Genomic DNA, 23,068 nt, shown 5'->3' with positions numbered 1-23,068 from the left:
CCTGAAATATTTTGCTTGCCTGTCTGAGAAAGCAAAATTATCTGTCTCGGCCTTTTCAAAACAGTGGTCAGATTACGCTTTGAGTTGGTAATTAGTGCTGTTAGCATGCATTTCATCATTCTAACTCACTCAAAGGCCTTGCTGCACCCCCCTTCCCTTGCGTCTGCCGTCGCTGTCACAGGCTCAGTGATGTCCGAGCGCAGGGCCCGGCCGCGGCCGCCTTCTGCTGGGGCTGTGTTAAGGAAGCGCGTGTTATTTGATGTAAAGCACTGCAGACAGACCAGGAGTAAGCGGATTATTTCAGACAGCGGTAGCAGGCAAGCAGAGGAAGATTAGCTCGACATGAGGCAGCTACCATAAGCAAATGAGAAAGCCTCCCCAATTAGTACCAGACACCCAGATTTGTGCTGTTTGTGATTTGCTGAAAGGCAAAGTGTCGATGTTACGGGCTCTCGTTGATTTAAGTTGAAACGTGGGCATTTCCTAACAGTGCCTGTTAGCATCTGAGGCTGTGCACCGGCCTAGTACACGCAGTAAGTCCCTCCTCTCCGCGGCTGCCCGGAGCCCCAGTCTGAGACTCTCCACGTTGGGGACTGTTTTATCTGGCCCTGGAGTACTCGCTGGGGCATACTGCAGTCTTCCTGTACTGGGCCTATCCGACGTGACTCCCACGTCCCACATTTAATCTCTCTTTTGTGTGTTTCTCTTCGGAACACGTATTGTGTTCAAGTCATAGAAATGGAGTGTGCAGAACGCCAGACGCTACAAATGCAATTAGGGCCTTAAAATAGCTTCCTTGGTGGCACTGCTGGAAACCGGACTGGGCCTCGTTTTCCAGACACAGTGCACTTTTCTGCTAAGCTACTGACCGTGAGCTCCAACAGGAGGCGCGGTCCCCTCCAAGGCCACCCTGCAAGCGATTAGGTCACTGCAGCAGTCAGACCAGGCACTGCTGTCCTTCCTGGCAGTCCACGTGTTGGGTTTTGTTTCCTCCAAGTGCGCTCTTAGTCACCTGTTTCTTGACCTCTGATGATTTTCAATCAAGTTGTAAGTGACAAAAGTCCTCCACAGACTGAGCCCAACTTGTGTAAAGAAGATGGGAGTGTCCGCACTCCTTGTTTTATGATCTGAATGGATTTCAAATCAACTCTTTTTCACCGGAAGTCAAGCTACCATAAAGCTCAGAATTTATTTTACAGTCTTATCCAAGGAAGAAGAAGATGTTTTTGTAGATGAGGGTAGAGGCTGAATTGTGTTGTTGTTTTTTCTGATTGTAAAAATAGTGCATATTTATTACCCCCAAAATCTGGAAAATGTAGTGAATCGTAGACTTTTTAAAATGTATCTTTATTGTTGAAAGTATTACAGATGTCCTTCCTTTTTTCCCCGATTGACCCCCTCCTCCCACCCCCACCCCTGTTCCCTGCCTTCACCCCACTGTTGTCCGTGTCCACTGAGTGTGCATATGTGCATGTAAGTTCTCTGGTTTATCTCTCCCACCCCCACCCCCACCCCCCTTCCCTCTCTGGTCTGTCAGTCTGTTCCCTAATTCCATGTCTCTAGGGATCTATTTTGATCATCAGCTTATTTTGTTCATTATGAATCACAGATGTTTTTTAAAAATCACCATGATCCCAACACCTAGATACAGTCGTTATTGTCACTTCAATGTATATGTTTCCACTTTTTGTTTATATGTATTTTTCTTTTGGCAAAATTGGGTCATAGTATACTTGCTTTTTACAACCTTTGCTTTTTACCTAATATATTATTGCTCAGAAAACTGGTGGTCTTAATGGTGAGTAGGACAGGACAAGACCTTATGCCTCTGAATCCTCGAACAAATTTGTCCCATATAGCTTTAGCATTAATTCTATTTCACTGCATTTTTTTTTTGAAAGTTATCAGTACCGAATGGCATCTGTGGCAACTCTCAACTCGCCATTATTATATAAAATGTTATCATATTATCACGTTCCTTTGAGCAGAAGTTTGCATTTTCTGTTTTTGCATGATCTAATCTGAACATCGCAAGAACCTATAAGGTGGGGAAAAAAGATGTTGTTATCCCTGGTTTTGTTCATAAATGCAAAGGAAGCTGGAATGTAAGCGGCACCGTGATGCTGGCCATTGCTCTTCCCGCATGTACAGCATGTGGTCTTTGAAACAGGGCCTACTTTTAAATACCAACTTTGCCACTGACTAGCTGGATCCTGGGCAAGTTAACCTCCCTAAGACTCAGTTTCCCCCTCTGGAAAATGGGAACACTGATACCTTTGTCATAGATGTATTATGAGAATTAAATAACAAGCTCTGTGTGAAATACTCAAGATAGTATGAGGCACCGAAACAGATAAAAAATAAATGTTACCATTGTTTTTCTCACACATTCCCTCTTACTTGTGTATAGCATTGTGAATAAATTATGTTTCTTTTTCCAATTTACTCAATTCTTAGTTCAGCATTTCTTTAAATAATAATTATATTTGTAATAATGTACAACTCAAGAAAATGAAGAAATACATAAACATGGAAAGAAAAAAACCACCCACCAGCCAAGTGCATACACTGTTAACACATGGCTACATTTCCTTCAAGTCTTTTATTTCCCTGTGCCAAGTCTTGCCATTTGCTCTTAGACACGTCAACTTGTGTCTTGAACTGATGAAATACAGGTGATAGTTAAGGCGTGTGCTTTCGAGAATGCGTTCTTCGTGTCAGCACACTCGGCTCTAGCGGCCAGAGTGCCCCTTGGCAATCCTGCGTCCATTGGCAGGGAGTCAAAACAGGAGGTCAGATGGTGGTCATGGTGAAGGTGCCATGATGACGGATCAAGAACCTGAGGTGTCTGAATGCACCGATGAGCGTGTAACCCACTGATCCTGGGGCCTTGGAGCCAACTGCAGGAAACCCAGCCCAGCCGTTCACAAACCCGCTGCTCCGGCTGGACAGACGTTAGCAGAGGCCGCCATCCGCCAGGCCCCAGTCGGCCTTGCTGTCCCCAGGGCGGGGCATCTCAGAATGACTGCACCCGAGTATCTTCAAGCGCTGGGAAGAAAAGCGTTTCCTAGACCCTTAAAAGGTGTCTGTTCAGGCTGAAGGGAAAATTCCCACAGCCAAGCTTCTCCTGCAGCTAATTTGCTAGTTCTCTATCAAGTAAACCATTAGTGAATACATTGATTCTTTCTCTTTCTCCTTTTTTTTCTGCGGTTCTGCTTTGGCTATTCCCAGGATTTCTCTGAACCAGTTGGGCAAAATTGATTTTTATTAGTTTCACTGGCCTTGTGGAAAATTATCTCATGAACTGGTTTTTATAGGAAGACTCAAAGCACCGCACAGGGTGAAAAATAAGCCTGTAGCAGTCAAAGCTGTTGTCTGAAATGTCTTCAGACTGGAAGGCTGAATTTATTGCACAAAACAAGTACTAGCAAGGCGGAGGTGTGCAGTTCTGCTCATTATCACGGGAAAGGGGACCAAAAAGCCAAGTAAAAAATTAAATTTTAATAATGCCAGTGATATTTTCTAAATCTTTCCTGACAGAAAGATTCTCATTATTTTTATCTGTCTCCGAGTAGGTTCTTTTAGTGCCATCTCAGAAATGGCCTCAGCTATGATTGTTTTCCAGGCTTTAAGGCATCTGAGAAACCAAATATATACAGAGAGAAATGTGCTTTAGCTTGTTCAGGAAGGGCCGTGACCGCAGCGACGTTTCAGCGGGCGTACCCACAGCCAGCGATCGCTGGCAACGCCTGCAGTTGTCACAAAAGAGGTCCGCGTTGGTGCGACAATTGCCATAACTCCCCCAAACAAAGGGGCCCACGAGTCAGCACACTTAGCTCTGGGAGGGTCCCAGGGGCTCCCAAGTCCCAGGTCTGGGTTCATTCTGGAAATCACCCCATGCTGGCCATGAACGGAGCGTCAAGAAGAAAATAGAAATATCCTATTGTTCTGGTAAACGTGCAAACTCACCTCTCCAAGGATCACCAAGAACAGGATTGTTTGCGGACAGGAGGAAAAATACAGCCAGAATCAATCAAGTGGCCACGCCATGAGGATGTGGCTTCTTTTTGTTTTCTTAGTTCCTCTGTGCCTGTGTAGAAACCTGTCTTGGCCCCTAAGGGATTTGTAGCAATTTACCAAAATATATACAAAACAAAAGATTTTCCGTCTATGAAATGGAGTCAGGAGAGGTTAGCGCGCACACTGTGGACAAGCCTGTCGCTGGTGAGAGGTGGGTCGCGGTGCCCTCCGGCCGCCCGGCAGCCGATTGAAAAGGGAGTTGTGGAAGTTACAGGGGTCGATATCCATCAGATAAAAACACAGCTTCCCCTACCCCCGGGAGAGACCGCCTTCCTGCAGGACGTCATGGCAGGGACACTTGCTGGGCAGGGTAGCAAACAACATGCCAAGAGCATCCTTCCAGGACATACGAGTTCCACCCGGCCGTCTCTTCCTGTCCCCTCGGATAAGCTGGTGGCATTGCGCCCAGCACAGCTGAGAGCTCATGCGCGAACCTAAACCACAGGTGTGGGGCCAACTCAAGGGGCTCCGCGGCTTCAAGGGGGGACTAGTGTCTCCAGGAGAGATGGATCCCGTTCTTGGTATCCTCAATCAACACTGTTTCTCAGCTGGATTTCACGTGAGTGTTCAGCATAGAACTTTGAGGTTGTCACCTCTGGCAAGGACCTGGAGTGGCATCACCTCATATTGTAATTAGGTGCCCCATGTTATCTGGTAGCCAGATAGGAGTTGGAACTTGCTCTCCACTTGTGAAAATTAAAACCAGCTCGCTTGAGGCCAGTACCTCCAAAGAATGACAAAGAAACGTGGCTCCTTCTTTGTGTTTTGGCTCGGTTCCCATCAAGATCCCTCCTAAATCAGAGCTGGTTTTTCTATTTTTTGCAGCTAAATTAAGGGACCTGAGAAAGTGTTCACAGGCCACTCTACTCCTTGGCAAGTAATTGTCATTATGTTTCTCTAGTCTGCAGACATGGTCCTCAGCGTCCATTCTCAAGGGTGCTTGGGTCACATATCTATTTGCTCCCATTTTTGAGATGGAGAAGCTGAGGCACGTTTACTCGTTTGTCATAAGATCACCCAGCGGAGTGGGAGTAGAAGCAATCCTGCAAACCTCTCTTTGCCACTCACCGTCCAGTAGAGATGCTTGGTTTCCCAGCACAGCCTCCTGGCGCACAAGGTGTCGTACGTAAGATGCCCACCATCCTCCCGGAAAGGCACAGGCCGGGCTGTGAAGGTCAAGGGGGCTGCAGATGTGCAAATGTGCACACAGCCCTGACCTCTGTGCTTTTCATCGCCTTGTGAGCGGTCCAGAAGGCACACACAAGCTGGTCCGTGGCTTCTGTTGACCTCTCCCTGGCCTTTGACCCCTGTGGTTAGGAATCATTAGGGGCTAAGTTGGATGCACTCAGTGTAGACCCTGGTTATTGGTGCTCACACCAAGGCCGAACTTCAGACTTCTGCAGGGTCAGGAGGTCTGGGCTGCTCCTGTCTCCAAGGGAATCTCGGGTAAAGTAGGGCAGAGATGCGCTCACCCACGCACCCCCGGCCTTTCCATTTGTTTCTTAGGTCAGAGGTCGCAGACTGAAGACCCACAGGCCCACTGGGCCCAGCCGACAGATGTGTTTGGTTTGGCCACCCAGTGTTTCGGAAAACTTTTACTTAGTTGCCAGTATTGAAAACTTGGGAGATTTCACAGCAACAGCACAACTGCTGGCTGCTCTTGACAAAGCAGCAGATCCGACCGCACCCAGCCCGCTTTGAGTCTAACAGCAATCAGGAGCAGCCCCCTAATTTAGAAAAAGATCCAGCACTCCCCATCCGCCTAGCACCTCTCCTGATGCCTGCAGCCCTCAGACCGGACATCCCCCCCTAAGGATTTCCTTCCTTAGAGAGAAGAATAACGTGCATTCCCAGGCCAGCAGGTGACGTGGCTTCACCTGCACAAGCCTGGGGATCCTGTTATCTGATCGTCACCCCACCCACAGAACTATGAGTCAACCATTGTGCTTATCATAAACAAGCCTGCAGAGGAAGACTTCTTAACCTAGCTTTCACCTGCTCCAAAATGACTAATGCTGCTTGCTTTGGGGTATGTAAGATCAGTTTAAGGTAAAGATTGTGGAAGCAATAGCGTAAGTTTGAGCCGACAGTGCGCACCCTGCTTGGTGTCTCATGCACTCTCCAACCAGAACAGAGCAGCCCAGGGCTGGGCATCTGCATAGAGCCCCTCCCCCTGGACAGGGGGGGGAGGGAGGAGCATTGTCCCCGGAACCCAGGACTAGGGTCACATGATGGAAGCTGGAAGCATGAGGGCCTGTCTGTTAGGAGCACAGTGTCGACGGAGTTGTTGGGCTGGTGGCACGCGTGAGCCTCTCTAGCAAAGCAGCGAAGGGAGAAGAGGAGGATCTGAGGGGCGGCCGCCCAGGACCAGCACGGTGGGGATACAGGTCAGGCCAGATGCCGCTCTGCCTGCCATGAAACCAGATCTGGACGAGAGGGAGATCTGATGGGATGATCTAGAAAAGATCACATCCCTCGAGTTGGCAGAGGTGTGGATGGCTGGTGAGCCCCTGCCAAAATGTTTTATTCCCCCTGACATCAGAAAGAAAAAGGTGAGATATGACCATTAGAGATAGGTACCTAATGTGAGCTCTAGCGGGGAGACACCGTTAAAGCCCATCACAGAAGCCAAGGCGGCCACGGCTACACCAAGGGGACCGCAGCCAGCCGGGATCCAGAGGGCGCATCTTTGCCGTCGAGGGGCGTCGCCAGGGAAATGGACGAGCAGGAAGGGACGGCCTCTGTTTCCTGGGTACCTGCGTACCCGAGTAGCTGCTCCGGCTTCCAGGAAAGTGGCTCAGTCAGACCCCGCAGGCAAGCTAATCAGGGCCAGCGCCGGGACGTAGGCAACCCAGGCTAAGGCACCTGCAGCAGGCGGGGTCTGTCTGCACCAGTGGAGTCGCCAAACGAGGAGTAGTTTCAGAGCTCCTGGTGGGAGATCAGCGAGCCGTTACAGGAGTGGAGTGGCAACTGTTACACTGAGCAGTTCTGCTACCAAGCACTGATGAGCGAAGCACTTCGTGTGCATTAACTCAGTTATTTATTTATGTAATTCACTGAGGCACTGCTTTTATTTGCCCGTGTTTCTGATGTGGAAACGGAGCACTGGCTCTTGGACAGCTGCAGAGCCCTTGCTTTGGTACTTTTGTATTTCTTTTGTAAGTAGAGGACTAAGGAGGATTGTTCACTTTTCATATTGCCAAATAAGAGAGTAATTTCCAAGGAGAGAGTCCATTTCCAATGTAAGGACGCTGGGGAAAACCACTGCCATCTACTATCACCATCACACCACAAAATAAAGAGCATTTCCACCTTAAAAGAGTCGAAAGGACATAATCTCGGAGAAGTAATGAAGGCACTTGCTTGAGGCTGCAGGACTGCTGTGCAGTAGATCCTGCATTCGAATCCAGGCAGTTTGGCTCCGAAATGAAGGTGGCTCAATAGTTCCTGCCCAAATGTAGTTCAGAGCTTCCCTGGAGGGTGAAGAGAATGAGGGGCCCTCAGCTGGGTTCAGGGGGGCAGCAGGGTTGCTTCATAATACAGGAACAGGACCCAGTGGGAATGGGGACCCTCCCTCAAGGCACCCAGCAGGAGGTCGAGTGGGGAGGGTGAGAAGCACCTACAACAAGGGGTCCGGAAGGGGGTCCAGTGATGTCTGCCCTGAGAACTTCATCTGGAGTGAGTCTCACTCTCTCCCTGAGTGGGCCCGAGCCACCAAGTCTGAGGCCTAATAAATCAGGATCATTGCGGAGATTAAATGACATCGCAGATGCAGTAAACATTCAAGACCAGAAAAGGACACCCTGCCTTTTTAAGACTGTCTAGAAGTCATATATCACTGTCCACACCCACCCGTAGAAGACTTAGGAGAGATACCTGTATTACTCTTTACGGATGTCCGAACTCAAAAACAGAGACCTTTAGTCCGTTCCCCAGGTCACACAGCGAGTCCTGCTGGTTTTCCCACGTGGTTCTCCCTTCTGTCCAGCGCTGCACCCCGACCGATGCACTAAGCTAATCTCCAGCAGACCTGGAATCTCCCTAGAGTGTGTCCCCTCCCCTGTGAGACAGGTGATGTAGGCATAGTAAGTTGTGGGGTACGAGGTCTCCGGGCAAGGGGCAGTCCCTGGTGAGCTGCCCCCAAGGACGATGCCGGTCTCTGCCCCCAGGTCTGGTGAGGGATCCGGTGCTGCAGCCACCTGAGAGAGCCCGAGGGGCACAGCCGACGGGCCTGGGCCTGAACACAGCTGATGAGTGCTTCTGGGGGAAACAATGAATATCATCCTAGTCATGTATGGTCTTTACACTGGGCGCTAAGAAGTGTTGACTTTGGTTGACTAGTGTTGTGTACTTTCAACAAGAATGAGCTTGCATGCGCCATCACTGTGTCTCTGGAGAAGACTCTCGTCACTCACTCTCCCTTCCAACAACCCCGGAGCGTCTTCCAGAGCGGAAGACACACGGGCCAGCTCAATAACCGCCGCGTGATGTGTGTCCTGCAGGGTGCAAGGCAAGGCTGGCGAGGGGGTTGGGCCTTCCAGGAACTTCTCTGTAAAAATGGGGATGCTAGCACTGGCCGGTTTGCTCAGCGGTTAGAGCGTTGGCCCACGGACCGAAGAGTCACGGGTTCAATTACGGTCAAGGACACGTACCTCCGTGCGGTTCGGTCCCTGGCCCTTTTTGGGGTCGTGCAGGAGGCAGCCAGTCAGTGTGTCTCTCTCGCATCGATGTTTCTCTCTTTCCCCCTCCCTCCCACTCTATCTGAAGATAAATAGAAATATATCCTCGGGTGAGGATTTAAAAAAAAATGGGGATGATGATAATCTCCACCTCATAGGGTTACTGTGAGGGTTAAGCAAAATGTAGAAAATGCCAGAACCACCTCTGGCCCAGAGCAAATACCCAGTTACTAGGAGCTGTTGCTACAGCTGTCATTGGCGTCACCGTTGTCATTGTTGTCACCACCGCGGGCCCCACACTGTAGAGGCCAAGGAGGCATCACCGGACAGTAGAGCTGGGTGGGCTGTTCTAGCTCCGGGACTCATGAACCTTTCCATTTCTTGGATTGGGACTTTTTCTTTTTAAATAGAGGATTACCCACTTTTTATTTTGCCAAGGAGGAGTAATTTCGAAGAAGAGCGCGCATTTCCAATGTCCAAACCAGGGCCTGGGGGAATACCTGCCATCTACTTCACCGTCTCCGGACGGCTCCGGGACACGTCATGGGGGGCGCGGAGAGAGACCACAGTCTCGGAGGAGAGCCCTTCCGACTGAGGAGCACTGTTTGCAGAGAGGCAGCCTCCTCTGGTACCCTTCCTTTCCTGCTCCTCCGCAGCCCGGAGTTTGGCGCCCGGGTCCTCAGTCCTCCACAAACCCCTTCATTTCACAGAGTGGGCTCAGGAACCGGTGGGACCCCGCCAGGTGTGGAGCCAGCTCCTGGACTTGGTCAGATGGCCCCTGCTGGCAGCAGACGTGGTTTGAATCGCCATCAGGTGGCACGGGCCCCTCAGGGGAGCGTGACGGCGAACCCAGGAGCCTGTGGGTCCGAAGACCTGGCCGAGCCCCACACAGCTGACCTTGGGCGCCTCCCTTCACCACTCAGGGCCTCAGGGTCCTCAGCTCTAAAGTGAACAACCAGACAGGCCGTGGGACCTTTTCTCCGCCTCCAGCAGCCTGCCAGCCTGGGAGGGACGAGCGTACCTTGCGCTTCCAGAGCATCATTAGTTCATTCTCTGCAAGTTCTTTCCACGCCCCTTGACCAAGCGAGCTGCCCTGATCCTATCTGAAAGCCAGCAGCCAGCAAAGCCCCTCTCCAGGCCCCTGCCATAGCCCAGTCCCCACTGAGAATGACGGTGGCCATGGCGCCCAGGCTGAAACTCCAGGTACATGCTGGCAACATAGAGTGCAACGTCACTACACATCACCTATCAGCAGCAATCGGACTTCCCAGGCTGAAACCCCAGGTACGTGCTGGCAACATAGAGTGCAACGTCACTACACATCGCCGATCAGCAGCCATCGGACTTCCCAGGCTGAAACTCCAGGTACGTGCCGGCAACATAGAGTGCAACGTCACTACACATCACCGATCAGCAGCCATCGGAGTTCCCAGGCTGAAACTCCAGGTACGTGCCGGCAACATAGAGTGCAATGTCACTACACATCGCCGATCAGCAGCCATCAGACTTCCCAGGCTGAAACTCCAGGTACGTGTCGGCAACATAGAGTGCAACGTCACTACACATCGCCGATCAGCAGCCATCGGACTTCCCAGGCTGAAACTCCAGGTACGTGTCGGCAACATAGAGTGCAACGTCACTACACATCGCCGATCAGCAGCCATCGGACTTCCCAGGCTGAAAGTCCAGGTACGTGCCGGCAACATAGAGTGCAACGTCACTACACATCGCCGATCAGCAGCCATCGGACTTCCCAGGCTGAAACTCCAGGTACGTGTCGGCAACATAGAGTGCAACGTCACTACACATCGCCGATCAGCAGCCATCGGACTTCCCAGGCTGAAACTCCAGGTACGTGCCGGCAACATAGAGTGCAACGTCACTACACATCGCCGATCAGCAGCCATCGGACTTCCCAGGCTGAAAGTCCAGGTACGTGCTGGCAACATAGAGTGCAACGTCACTACACATCGCCGATCAGCAGCCATCGGAGTTCCCAGGCTGAAACTCCAGGTACATGCTGGCAACATAGAGTGCAACGTCACCACACATCGCTGATCAGCAGCCATCGGACTTCCCAGGCTGAAAGTCCAGGTACGTGCCGGCAACATAGAGTGCAACGTCACTACACATCGCCGATCAGCAGCCATCGGACTTCCCAGGCGCTCTGACCGGCACGAGCTGCCTGCCTTCCCGGGCTGGGAAGGGGTCCCCACGCCAGCCCGTGGACGCCTTGCCTTTGCTTGTGATGTTTGTGCTACCACCTCCAGAAGGAGGCTGCACCCTGCTGGGGTGAGTGTCCCTGGGGCCCAGAGGCACGCCAGCCTGTGGGAACGCCAGCCTGGGGGGACCGCGGGGGTGGCCACGGCCAGGCCTCCCGGCTCCCCTTCCCCACCAGCCACACCAGGTTTCCCAGGCAGCTTCTCGCCCCCAAGGACTTTCCTGCTGCCTCTCACCTTTCCTGAAATGCCATCTCCTTTCACAGAGCTGTTTGCCAACTGTACGCCTGGCACGGGCTTTCTGTGTTCAAAGTGCTTTATAATCTGAAATGAGCTGATCCTCTCCTCCCCGGAGCAGGTGCTGAGCCGGCTGGTCCTGCTTGGGGAGAAACTGACACTCAGGTGTCAGGAGTGACTTGCTCCAGGTCACCCCAGGCAAACCGAGGAGTGTGGGCACACAGCAAATCGCCCTGGCCTGGCATTACTCTGATCGGGCCTTTGTTGTCGGGCTTCTGGACTTGATTGCTTATTGTGACACGTGTGCTCCCACAGGGCAGGGACTCCAGGTCTCCTTTTCTCTCCAGAGGGACTTGGCCAGACCTGCCATGGCCAGCTGTGCATGGCCCAAGGGCCACCACGTTCTCCGGGCGGGAGCGCCTGCCCCAGGGAGCACTTAGCTTGTAGACCAGGAGCGGACAAATCACAGGTCACAGGCCCGTCTAGCTCACTGCCTGTTTTTGGATGGCCCTCGGGATAAAAATGGTTTTTACATTTTTAAGTGGTTGGAAAGAAAAAAAAATCAAAAGAGTATTTGTTGACAGGTAAAAAAACTAGGTGAAATTCAAAGCCAGTGTCTGTCAATAAAGTTTTACTAGAACGCAGGCGTACTCACTCATCGACATGCTGCTGTGCACAGCTGCTCTGGCCCGGACAGCACTGATGTTGCCTCGGGGACTGTAGGTTCCACCAGCCTAAAATATTTGCTGTTATAGGTTGAAGTGTGCTCTCTCCTCCTCCCCCCTGCCCCCCAGATTTCATGTTGAGCTCCTCTGTCCTCCCTCAGGACCTCACCTGGGCATCCTAACCCCCCGTAGCTCAGAATGTGACCCTATTTAGAAATAGGGTCTTTGCAGATACAACTAGCTGAGACGAGGCATAACGCAGTAGGGTGGCCCCCTAACTCAGGAAGACTGGTGTCCTTGTTAGAAGAGGAAGTGGACACAGATGCACACACACGGAGAATCCATGTGAGGACCAAGGCAAAGCCTGGGGTGGTGGTTCCGCGGGCAAGCAGCCTCTAGGGCCAGCGGGCCACCAGGAGCTCGGACAGAGGCTGCACCAGACCCTCTCTCAGTGCCCTCAGGAGGAACGGTCCTGCCAGCACCTGCGGCCGACTTCCCGCCTCCCGACTGTGACGACTGTGAGACGGTCCGACGGTTGTAGAAGCCCCGGGTGTGGCACAGATGGCAGCCCTAGCACACCAATGCATTTGCAGTCTGGTCCCTCGCAGAAACAGTGTGCTGACCCCATTAAACTAAGCAGAGATTCGGAGACGGGGTAAAGCTCGCTCAGGACCTAACCTGGGCCTGCGCCCCTGTCCTCGCTTCCTTGCTGGAGAGCATGCTCAGTCCACCACCTGGCAAACCTTAATCGTCCTGTGTCCTGTGTCCTCAGGCCCCAGGGTAACTGCGACTCCTAACTAGGTCAGTTAGCACAGACTATCAGTGGTGGAGATGATTTAGTAAGTCGGCCCAGGGATGACAGCTGGTTTCCTTCCTACATGAAATGCTTTATCCCAGAGGCGGGGGTCTTCCAGGACATACCCCTCGGCTCCCTCATCTCCGGGCTCTGGGCAGCTCTCTGCTCCGCTCGGGACTGGATGTTCTCCTCCCAGATGAGAGAACAGCCCCTGAAGGTGGCGAGCCCACAGCTGTCTGCCGAGCTCTCCCTGGATCAGGCTGGGACCATCCTGTCCACGTACAGATCCAAACGTGACGCAGCAGTGGGGAAGCGAGTGGAGGCCTGGAGAACAGTCCCCGTGAAGGCCAAGACAAGACGGCCAGGTCCATATCCTGGTCTGGATCCGAGAACTCGGTGGACTTGTGTCCTGGACTGCAGCCCCAGTACCATAACCCAGGTGGCCTCAACCAGATATGTCTTCTCACAGCCTGGAGGCGAGACGTCTGAAACGAAGGAGTTGGCAGGGCTGCTCCCCCGAAGGCTCTAGGGCAGGACCCTTGCTCACCCCTTCCAGCTTCTGGTGGCCTCGGGCAGCCCTTGGCTTGTGGCAGCATCACGCGAATCTCTGCTTCTGACTCTACCTGGCCTTCTTTTCTTGATCTCCGTGTGTCCTCTCTTATAAGGACACCAGTCATTAGATCCAGAGTGGTTTTATCTCAGCATCTTTAATAAGTTACATCTGCCAAGACTCTATTTTCAAATAAAGTCACATCCTGAGGTTCCTGGTGGACATGAATTTGGAGGGAGACACTATTTAACTCAGTGCAGTGAGTGGGGTTGAAAGTGAAGGCAGTCCCAACCAAACTCCTGGGCCCGGAGCAGGCGAGTCCAACAGAGTGATCTCAGAAGGCAATTCCTGAACAAATGGTGTGCAAGGGGTAGAGAGCTGTCAGTAGCTGAATCTGCCTGGGTCATCTGTCCACCGGTGGCACCAGACAGCGAGGTAAGCCTCCCTTGCATTTCTGGGATGAGACTGGCGATTCCCCCTAAAGATGCAGGACCTCTCAGACCCTGGATGGGCATTATCAGGTGGCATAATAACCGCACAACTCTAGCTTAGAGGTAGCCATGTGCCCGGCTTTGAAAAGAATGCTTTCGTGTTAGAGGCTGAAAACAATGAACCATTTCCTCTCCTGTTTGTATTTCTTTCACCTAACAAGGGAATTGGATATAGACCTTGGAGAGCCTTTCCTTGGGCCCTTGTTTGGGGGACGTTTCCAGAGAGATACAGGTATAGGTTCCTTCGCACAGAGTTTATCTCCTGCTCTCATGGCTGCTAATTGTCCTGCCCACTGTTACTGTGCTGTCAAAACCCAAAGGTGGGCGTCATTACTCAGGCCTGGTCAGCCAGGCAGGAGAAGCACGTCTAGGACAGGCACTGAACCTGGAGAGTGCCACGCACCCTCCAGCTGATGAATGCGGCTTCTCAGAGGATGTGAACGTCCTTAGTGGGAGGTGGCTGATCGCGCTCTCCTGGAACTGGCTTGTCTACGGCAGCACCTGCAAGTCAGGAAGGGGACTGCGTGAGCCTTCGGGAGCACCCGGAGGCCGAGTCTCCTTCACGCATCCAGCAACTTCGTTGTTTAAAGAATATCTCTGCCGAGCTCTGTTTTAGGCACTGGGACTATAAAAGACAAAGGAGATTCAGACCCTAGAAGGTCCACTTTTTATTAGAGAACCCCGCAGAGAAACAGAAAACTATGGGAAGCATGGTGGTAAGGGAGATGCACAGGGAATTCTAAGAGCGGAGGAGGGGCGTGGTCAGGAAGTTCTTGGAAGAGATGGGGAAACAGATCAAAGACTTGGTTTTGGAATCAGGGTGAATCCACCAAAAAATGCTTTTTAGTTGCAAGTAACAGAAGACCTAACTCAAACCGACTTGAAAAATAAAGTGAATTTATTTTTTCACATAGCTAAAAGTTCAAAGGAAGGGTGGTTTGATGCAGAGGTTCATCAGGTCTTCAGGCCTGAGATTCCATTTCTCTGACATTCTTTCAGTCCACTGTCGTCCATGGCTCAGCTTCTTTCTTAGGCTGGTTTTCCTCATGGAAACAAAATGGCTGCAGCAGATCCAGGCCTAACATCCATCACCTCACTGTCCAGATGACCCAGTATTACCGTTCAGGCTTCTGAGGTTCACTCTATTAAGGCTGGCTGAAGTCATGTGCCCATTCCAGTCACTGTGGCCAAGGGCATGGAACACACTGACCATCTTAGCCTAGGTCACAGCTCTACCCCTTGAGAAGGGCTGGTGTCAAATGGGTGGAATGAATAAATGAATGCAACCAACATCTGTCTGCTGTACATGAGAAACAGAGTGTCTAGCTGAGCCTTCTGAAATGTCATGTGAGACACCATCTTTCATCAGCACACATTGCCGTTGGGTACAGCTAGAGGAAACTCCATCATCTTCAGCGACCAAATATGGACAAAAGAGGATCCCAGCAAAAGCCTGTTTCTTTTTTTTTTTTTTAATTTTTCTTTATTGATTTTAGAGAGAGAAGGAGGGAGAAGGGGAGAAATAGAGACATCGATGAGCGAGAACATCGTTTGGCCACCTCCTGCATGCCCCCCATGGGATCAGGCCCACCACCCAGGCCTGTGCCCTGACTGGGAATCGAACTGGCGACCCCTTAGTGCCTGGGTCGACACTCAACCACTGAGCCACACCAGCTGGGCACAAAAGCCTGTTTCTTAAAGGAAAGAAGACCTGCCAACCCTTATCATATCTGGGCTTCTGGAACACATTAAACCAGAGCCTCACTTGGCTGGGCCAAACGCCCCATCTTGCTGGAGAAGGGGGCCAGTAGTGTATCACTCAGGACAGCTTACGTCGTGCTGCAGGACAGCCAACCCCCGGTTCTCACGGGCTTAGTACACATCCACGGGGAGTCCAGGCAATGGCCCTGTGTATGATGACTCTGGGATTCAGACGGAAGGGATCTCCACCTCCCATGGCTGCACCCCTAGAACCTACGGCCTCCTAAGTCACTATAGCAAGGGGAGAGTCTGCTGGAGAGCCAAACTCTGGAGGTGATGCCCAGCACTGCTGCTCGCATTTCATTGACTGAAACAAGTCACATGGCCACACCTAACGTCAGTGATGGGTAAGGGCACCTGTGCCTGGAAGTAAAGACCTGGACGCTGGCGAATGCTAGTAACGCCTGCTACGGTGGAGCTCCTGGGCTCCTCACACAGGAGCAGAGAACTGTGCCAGGTGCCTCCCTGGCCTACTGCACGTTCCCCAGCCTTCTGCGACTCTGGCTGCCACATGCAGCCGCTGGTTTCCAGAGGGGAGGAGGCTGGCAATGGAAAGGTTAGCCCCTCCATGGTTCCTGCAGGATCAGTCTTTTCAATAGTACTTTGTGAGTGCAACCTCAAAGTAGATGGTTAATTCATCTTGTGTCAACAGCACTGTGATTCATAATGTAAACTTGGAGAATCCTTGATGTTTTGGGCCCACGTTCCTTTTAATTTGGTCTACATTCTTTTAAAGCCACAGTGTGCTCGCTTAATAGAGTGCAGCATGCAAATGCGCAAGCTTGTGCCTGGAGGCAAGGGAGCCTGGCTGGTTGCAGGGATGTCTCCTTTCAAGTGATTCTTCTTTCTTAAATTATTTACTGCGTAAACACACTTTGCATTTTCAGAAGGGAGATTAAGATTGCTTGGTGCATACCTCGTTGAATATAAATCCCACCCACCATTCCTGCACCCAGAAGTTCAGAAGGAAGATACCTTGGGCTTCCCCAAAGTCTCTTCTCGGGCTCACTAGCTAGGAACCCCTCTTCCTGGCTGTTTTTCAGATTCTCTCCAAACTCAGCCTTCCTTTCTGCTTTGCCTACAGCAATACCTGACAGCAGGCTTCCTCACAGACGGCCCACCAGTGCCAGCCTCTGTCCTCCCTAGTCCCCAGGTGGGCACTGAAGGGCCCAACTGCTCACTTTTCTGGTCCTCCGAGGTGCTGTATCTGCCCAGCACCTTTGAGATCCAGAGCTGGGTCGAGGGCCTGGCCAGAGTCAAGCTTACTTCCCACTCGGTCTGCTCCCACTCTCTTTCTGCTCTCTAAAGCCTTCACCCCAAATATCTGCCAGCCTTCGGTCTGAAAGCCAGCGCTCTCTCCTGCCGCCCCCTCCACCGCCCGCACGCCCTCACTGCCCTGAGGACCTTCCCTTCCAGCTGCGCAGACAAGCCCTCCGGGCCCTGAGAACGCAGGACAGCACGACGCTCCATCTCGGGGGGGCAGGCAGGGGGTCCTTCGTCGCCGAACTTCAGCCTTTTCTAGGCGGACTCCCTGAGATGCTCCTGCAGGTTAAATTTGCACAGATCTTCATTCGCCCCTGCATGGAAGGATGACGATGGTAGGGCTGCGTTCTTTCATCGTTGTCCCTGGACATGTCTGTGTGTTAGGAGCTGCCATGTCCTGGGGCAGGAGAGGTGACTGTGGACCCACCAGGAAGGGAGTGGGCAAGCCACCCTTCCTGACTGTCTGTGACCCAGGACGCCTGTCTCGGGATGGGGTGTCTGCTGAGTGAACTAACGGTACAAGCAGTTTGGGAAGGTCGCGGATGAAGTGTACCCCTCTTTGCCTTGAGATGCGGGAAGCCCAACGAGGATGGCCAGAGAAGGGCTGAGTACTTAGGGTTCCGATGCATTTGTTTTCCTAACCGTGCCTCAGATTGAACAAGTAATACCCACAGTTAATCCTTTATAAATGAGCGCCATGGCTGCCTTGGGGCCCTCAACCCACCAATAAAATGGTTGTCAACTAAGAGACGGGCTACCGAGTAGTACTTAAGCCAGCATTTTAAAGAGTTTCCATGCCTTTCATCTGTTTCACTGCTGATTTCCTTCGCGAGCCTGACGTGGGTGACTGTGGTAAAGAGAGACTGTGACAGTGACTCGGGCCAACGTGATGTGTGGGGACGGTTCTGAAGACGGCTGCCCTTTCCTGAGAAAGGGGGGGAGTCAGTTTGGGTTTTAAATCAAGCTAACAACTAGCACCGATCAGCGTTCATAATTAGCCCCACTTGAACACGCCGCGGAGTCCTGTTCTTATTTATTTATTTTGGGGGTGGAGAATCTCCCTGCCTCCTGAGTAAATATGGCCTCTTAAGTCTGAATTAGCTGTCATCGCAGAAGAATTAATGTCGGGGCGCAGCCTTTCTAGTGGGGAAGGGAAGAAATAAACGAGACAGATCTTAGCTGAGCCGTGCGTGATGAATGAGGACGGAGCGGATCATTCATCTCCTTCCAGGAAAGTGGACACAGGCACTAACGCAGTTTTGCGGAAGACGTGTCAGCAAATGTGATCATTTTGTAACCTGTCAGGAGGAGAGGGAGCCGGTCCTTCCAGGGGCAGAAGGGAGTGGGCCTGTCTGATGTGACCGTCTCCATCCATCCGTGTAGGTTTGGGCGGGAAGGGGGTGGGCAAGGAGGAATCCGACTGAAACCAGAGGGTGTTGTCATCCTTCCGAGACAGAAACCCATCCTGAGGCTAGAAGAGGCTGTGACCATCCTGCAAAGATTTCTTCTGGAAGATGTGAACAGGAGGGCGGGGTTTCTGTTCAGCTGGACGCTGGGCTCGACCCACCAGCTCTTCCCGTGGACGCCCAGCCCGGTGACCTGTGTCCAGCTGAGACAGCAGACCTTTCTGTGCTTCGCGTTTGGAGGAGGGGCACATGGGGTCTGCTGTAGGGTCTGTGCTGGGTGGACAGCCAACTAGACTGCCAACCACTCTCTGTTTTTGTGAGGTTGGTTCTGTGGGAGTGAGCGTGGGCAAGGCTGTCTGACCTCCGTTCGCTTTGAAAGTCTCCACAAAGTATTCTGACGTTCGACCTCGTTTCTCAGAGTGAGGTAACAAATTATGAAACAACTTCATCAGAAGCTCCCTGCAGGCATCTTGGAGTGGGTGTCTCCACTCCGCTTCTCCGTCTGAGCTCCCAGTGCGCCATCAGCATCCACAAAGCCAGCGCTAGGGGTCAGAGTCCCCGGAGATGAGGGCCCACCAGCCCAAGCCCACCAGGATCTCGGGTCCTTTCTCCTAGATCTCATTTCCATCTTTTTCTGCTGTGGAGCAAATGCAACGTTGCCCCTTGGCGTCGCGGAGCGTGAGCCTCAGCGACAGATGCCGGTTTCACAGCCTGCGCCGCGAGCTTGACACTTGCTTCTTAATCCCTCCTTTCCTTCCTAAGCCTCTCTCACTTTTCCCCAGGTGTTTTTGTGCAGGTGAGTACCTCGCTGACATGTTTCCTTGGAGTCTGTTACCTTAACTGGAAACACTGCAGAAAAAAAAAAAAAAAAACGAGGCTTGTCTCACATTTTAAATTAAAAAGAGAAGCTCTCACGGGGCCCTTGATCACTCGAGATCACCACATGGCGCTCCGAGCCCAGAAAGCCACTCGGTGCACGTTGGCTGTGCAGGAAGCGTTTCTCGCGTGCAGCCTGACATTGGCTGAGGAGTCGTCCGTTTCCTCGTGAATCGCTGGACCAAAAAGCTGTGTGGTCGCACACGCACACGCACGCACACGTACACACACCAGGCTCCGCACCCCGACCTGGGAAGCCACCGTTTGCTTAGCCAACTTGATCTTGGGGGGGTCTTTGTTAGAATGTCCTCCGACCATTTGTGTGAATTTCTCTTTCCTTTGCTGTCTCCTAGAATCATCCAGAACCGAGTCCTGGTCGTCATCCTGGCCATCATCCTGGTCATCACCATCCTGCTGGCGATCACCTTTTCCGTCAGAAGACACTGATGTATCGGCTCGTCCTTGATAAACAGTAACAGCGGCTTGTTCTGAGTAATTAAGACGAAGTGGTCACATGAATCATTCTTTTGCGCTGACAGGCCCCGGGTGACCCTCCTTCCCTCGCACCCCTGTTCGGCTGGAGTGCAAAGAGTGTAAAAATATTTTTTATTCCTGTTTGCATGTGGGCTGGTTTCCTTTTCTAGGTTTGTCTCCACCCAGATTTGTTTTTTTAGAGGGGAAGGTGAGTGTGTATTTGCCTTTTGGTAATTTCACCTACTGACCAAAATAGCCTTGGTGACATCCTCGCCCTGTGGACATGTCAGGGGTCGTGGTTTGGGAGAGGGCATAATGAGCCTATCACAGGGGCTTCTGACGGGCTGTGCTGTTTGTCACACACCTCTTGTCACCGAATTGCCCTTCTGTGATGTCTGAGGATGAAAATGCAGAGAAAACAGGGATCCGAGCACTGACCGGATTCCCCACACCAGCCTGTTCCTGCCCCAGTTAATGAATATAGTCACCCTGCCTGAGTACTTTCACTGTAAAGGTGGGTATTTAAAGTCGGTTGTGCAGAAAATTGACTTAGCACTTTCTCTGTTTTACTACACATAATTTTTTTTTTACCCCCAAGAAATATTTTTGCTGCGCCTGCCCAATATCCACTTTTCGCAACTCTGATTACTGACCACGAGAAATATTTCTGTACCTGCCCCAAATCCCAGACTCCCCAGAATTTGCCGGCAGAGTGAGCCCTGGCACCGTATTTAATTGTGACCTCCTCTCCCCTGACCTGTGTAAGCATTCCTGTATCCTTTCGGTTTTCATATTTGCGCTGCCAAAAGCAGCCCTCATACATGCAAAAGGTCTGACAAGGTTCTCTCCACATCCATTCCAGTATGTAAAGAGAACATGAATATTTCAGGAAGAGCAAGAACATGACTCCGTCAGTGTGAAATTTCAAATGTGATTATAAATATGGTAGAGTCCTATAGGGTGATCCACGAGGAATAAACTCTCTGGAAAATGTGCGCTACCCACCTTTAAGACACAGGGACTGCAGCGTGTGCAGAAAGACAGCTTGGGTTTTTCACTAACAAATGTCAGCGCGGCCTCGCTGAATTCACTGTGTATCCAAACCCCTAACAGCCTTTGTGGTTTTCTTTGGTTTCTTTCTGTCCGCGGTAACGGGGAATTGCGTTCAAAATGAGTTCATTTATGATGAGGCTTCGAGTTGCCCACGCTGAGGTCATTTTCCCCCTGGTCATGAAGCAAAATGTGTTTTTCTTTAAGACTTCATAGGCACACAGTCCACACTGTCTTTTGACTATAATTGGAAGCTTTGAGTCCTTGAAAAGCAAACCTGTTCTCTTCATAAAAAATGCTAACCACCCGTGCCCATGGATGGAGATCACCTAGACGCAGCACTGAGTATGTCCCCTCCCCCCCGGAGAGAACCATGATGGGTTCGGGAGAAATGCAGGATGCCAGAATCCACCAGAGAAGCCGTGCTCAGAGAGATCGTTTGGTGTTGTGTAAACAGAGCCTTTGCTTCGCGGGTGGTGTGAGGTTTGGCTGATTTTCCTGTGTGCTCTAGGGTTGCACCTCAGCGAGCCCCTTTATTCCGATAACGGAATTCTGTGTGTGGTAAACACATCGAAGAAACCATTTAAAAGCAAGAAACAGCCCAGTTTCGTCCCGTTCCGAAGCACAGGTGCCGGGAAGGAGATCCCCAGCCTCGGATGGCTTCCCTCGAAACCGTTGATCTGAGCTCAGGTGCGTTTCCAGGCGCTTCCCAAGGCCACGCAGCGAGGATCTGATCATCAGAACGTACCAGCTCCTAAATATTTCACCAGAACCCTGTGTTCATGTTGAAGTAGATGGAGAAGGGGTGAGTTGCTCGCCTCTCAATGGCCTCTTCTCTAGAGTTCTGTTTATCTGCTCTTGCCTGAGATTTCGCCCCAACGCAACCTGGCGAGAGGCAAGAAAAGGAACAGACCACCTTGGCCTAGCAGCCCCACCAAACCCACCTTGAGAGAGACCCTAGCCCGGGTGGTGAGTGCCTTGCAGGAAGCTGGTCCCAAGGTCCCTGGGGCTCCTTGTCCGGCCCTCCTGGATGTTGTAGGAGAGGCCCAAGGACCCTAAGACAGACGACAGACCGGTTGGCTCTTCTCCTTCCGTGCTCCACCGGGGAAGGAAGAAAGCCCCCAGATTCACAGCAGGCCGTCGATCTGGGAAAGGTTCTAGGAACTTACGACGCACACTTCAACTGATGAATATTTCTAAAGTCGGGAATATTGTTTAAAATGATGTTCGACGCGGGGTTGGGGCGTCGGTGACGAAGACGCGGCGGAGGACGAGGAGGAGGGGACCCTCGCCCTGTGAAAGCCACAGCACACGAAACAGCTCCCCTACCAGAATAAATAAAGCAGACGCTCCCTGCTCCGGAATCAAAAGCAATTTAATTAAAGTCTCTCAAGTTGTAAAGAGTTTTAAATGCTCCACGCTGAAGGCGAATGCGGGCAAGTGCTGTAGGCTTGACGTCAGCCGCCAGCCTGGGCTGGGAGGCCATTTGCTATTCTGTTTAAGGCAGGCTGGAGAGCCTTATTTTGGAACCAGCTTGGTGGGGGGTTTGCTTTGCTACTGCTTCTGAGTCCTGAGCTTCAAAGGCTGAAATTAATGGCGAACAAAATTGTGCGGCTCTGGCCGTCCCATGCGGGGCAAGCCCATTGAGGGTTATCATTAAGTAAAGAAATAAAGACGGGGGAGAAGCCTGCCTGTTCCCAAAACCTCATCAGATAATGACCTCGGTGATTGGGTTTCATTACCAAGCAGCATCCAGAGATTATCTCCTCCACCGAAGAAGGGAGCAGGAGAGAGAAAGAAAAGAAGGAACAGCAACTGCCTTTCCTTCTCTTTCTCCTTTTTTTTTTTTTTTGGCACATCTTTTCTTTAAAACTGTCAGATCATTTCAGTATTTCAAATCCGAGGAAAACAGCCTGCCTGCTGCTGTATTTGAAGTTGTAATGGTGTCAAAAAGTCACGACTGACTGACAGCCATCAGTCCCAGAGGGGCTCATTAAATCATAAAAACTTGACAAGGAAATAATTGCGCATCGCCAGCAACTTGGCGCCTGTTTAGACGTTTTTATTTTCTTTCATTATTAGTCCTCACCATTACGTTCATTAACAAATTGCATTAAACAACTGTTAAGGGCTAATGATTTGTTTATCGCTTTTTTAGTATTATTATTTAAACATCAGCTGTGTCATGTGGTACCCCAGCAGCCTCTTGCCGTCATCCGACTGCATATTTTTCCACTCTGAGCTCTGGGTACTGTTGGAATATGAAATAGATTATTCATTACTCTCCTCTTTGCCGCTGATTTGGTTTCATGTAGCGTCTTCCACAGAGAAAGATGAAAACTTGTCAAAAATAGGTTATATCTTATTCGAAGGGGCAACAATAGCAGCAGGTACAGGCACACTTTAATATTTAATTAAGGTTGATGTTAACCCCCTTAAATGACTTTTGCTGTAAGTTCTATTCAAATGCAGAAGAGAAAAATAATTGTTCTTCATTTGCAACCTGTTCGGCAGGCGCTCT

At 51.3% G+C, this 23,068-nt stretch overlaps 1 protein-coding gene across 2 annotated transcripts in view; it reads left to right on the top strand.

The window, feature by feature from the left end:
* Window positions 1–22,374, top strand: part of VTI1A (vesicle transport through interaction with t-SNAREs 1A) — a 331,254-nt gene extending 308,880 nt beyond the window's left edge. The window contains exon 8 of one of the 2 annotated variants that reach the window (XM_036265630.1): window positions 19,377–22,374. In XM_036265630.1, the coding sequence (XP_036121523.1) occupies window positions 19,377–19,470 (94 nt within the window). In that variant the 3' untranslated portion in view covers window positions 19,471–22,374. The remainder of the gene's footprint in view (window positions 1–19,376) is intronic. The other variant, XM_036265627.1, reaches the window with a different exon arrangement.
* Window positions 22,375–23,068: the final 694 nt, after the last annotated feature.

This window comes from Molossus molossus, unplaced genomic scaffold, assembly GCF_014108415.1.
Source record: "Molossus molossus isolate mMolMol1 unplaced genomic scaffold, mMolMol1.p scaffold_m16_p_17, whole genome shotgun sequence".
Classification (NCBI taxonomy): domain Eukaryota; kingdom Metazoa; phylum Chordata; class Mammalia; order Chiroptera; family Molossidae; genus Molossus; species Molossus molossus.
The sequence above is the reverse complement of the archived record's forward strand: the minus strand, read 5'-3'. Positions and strand labels throughout refer to the sequence as shown.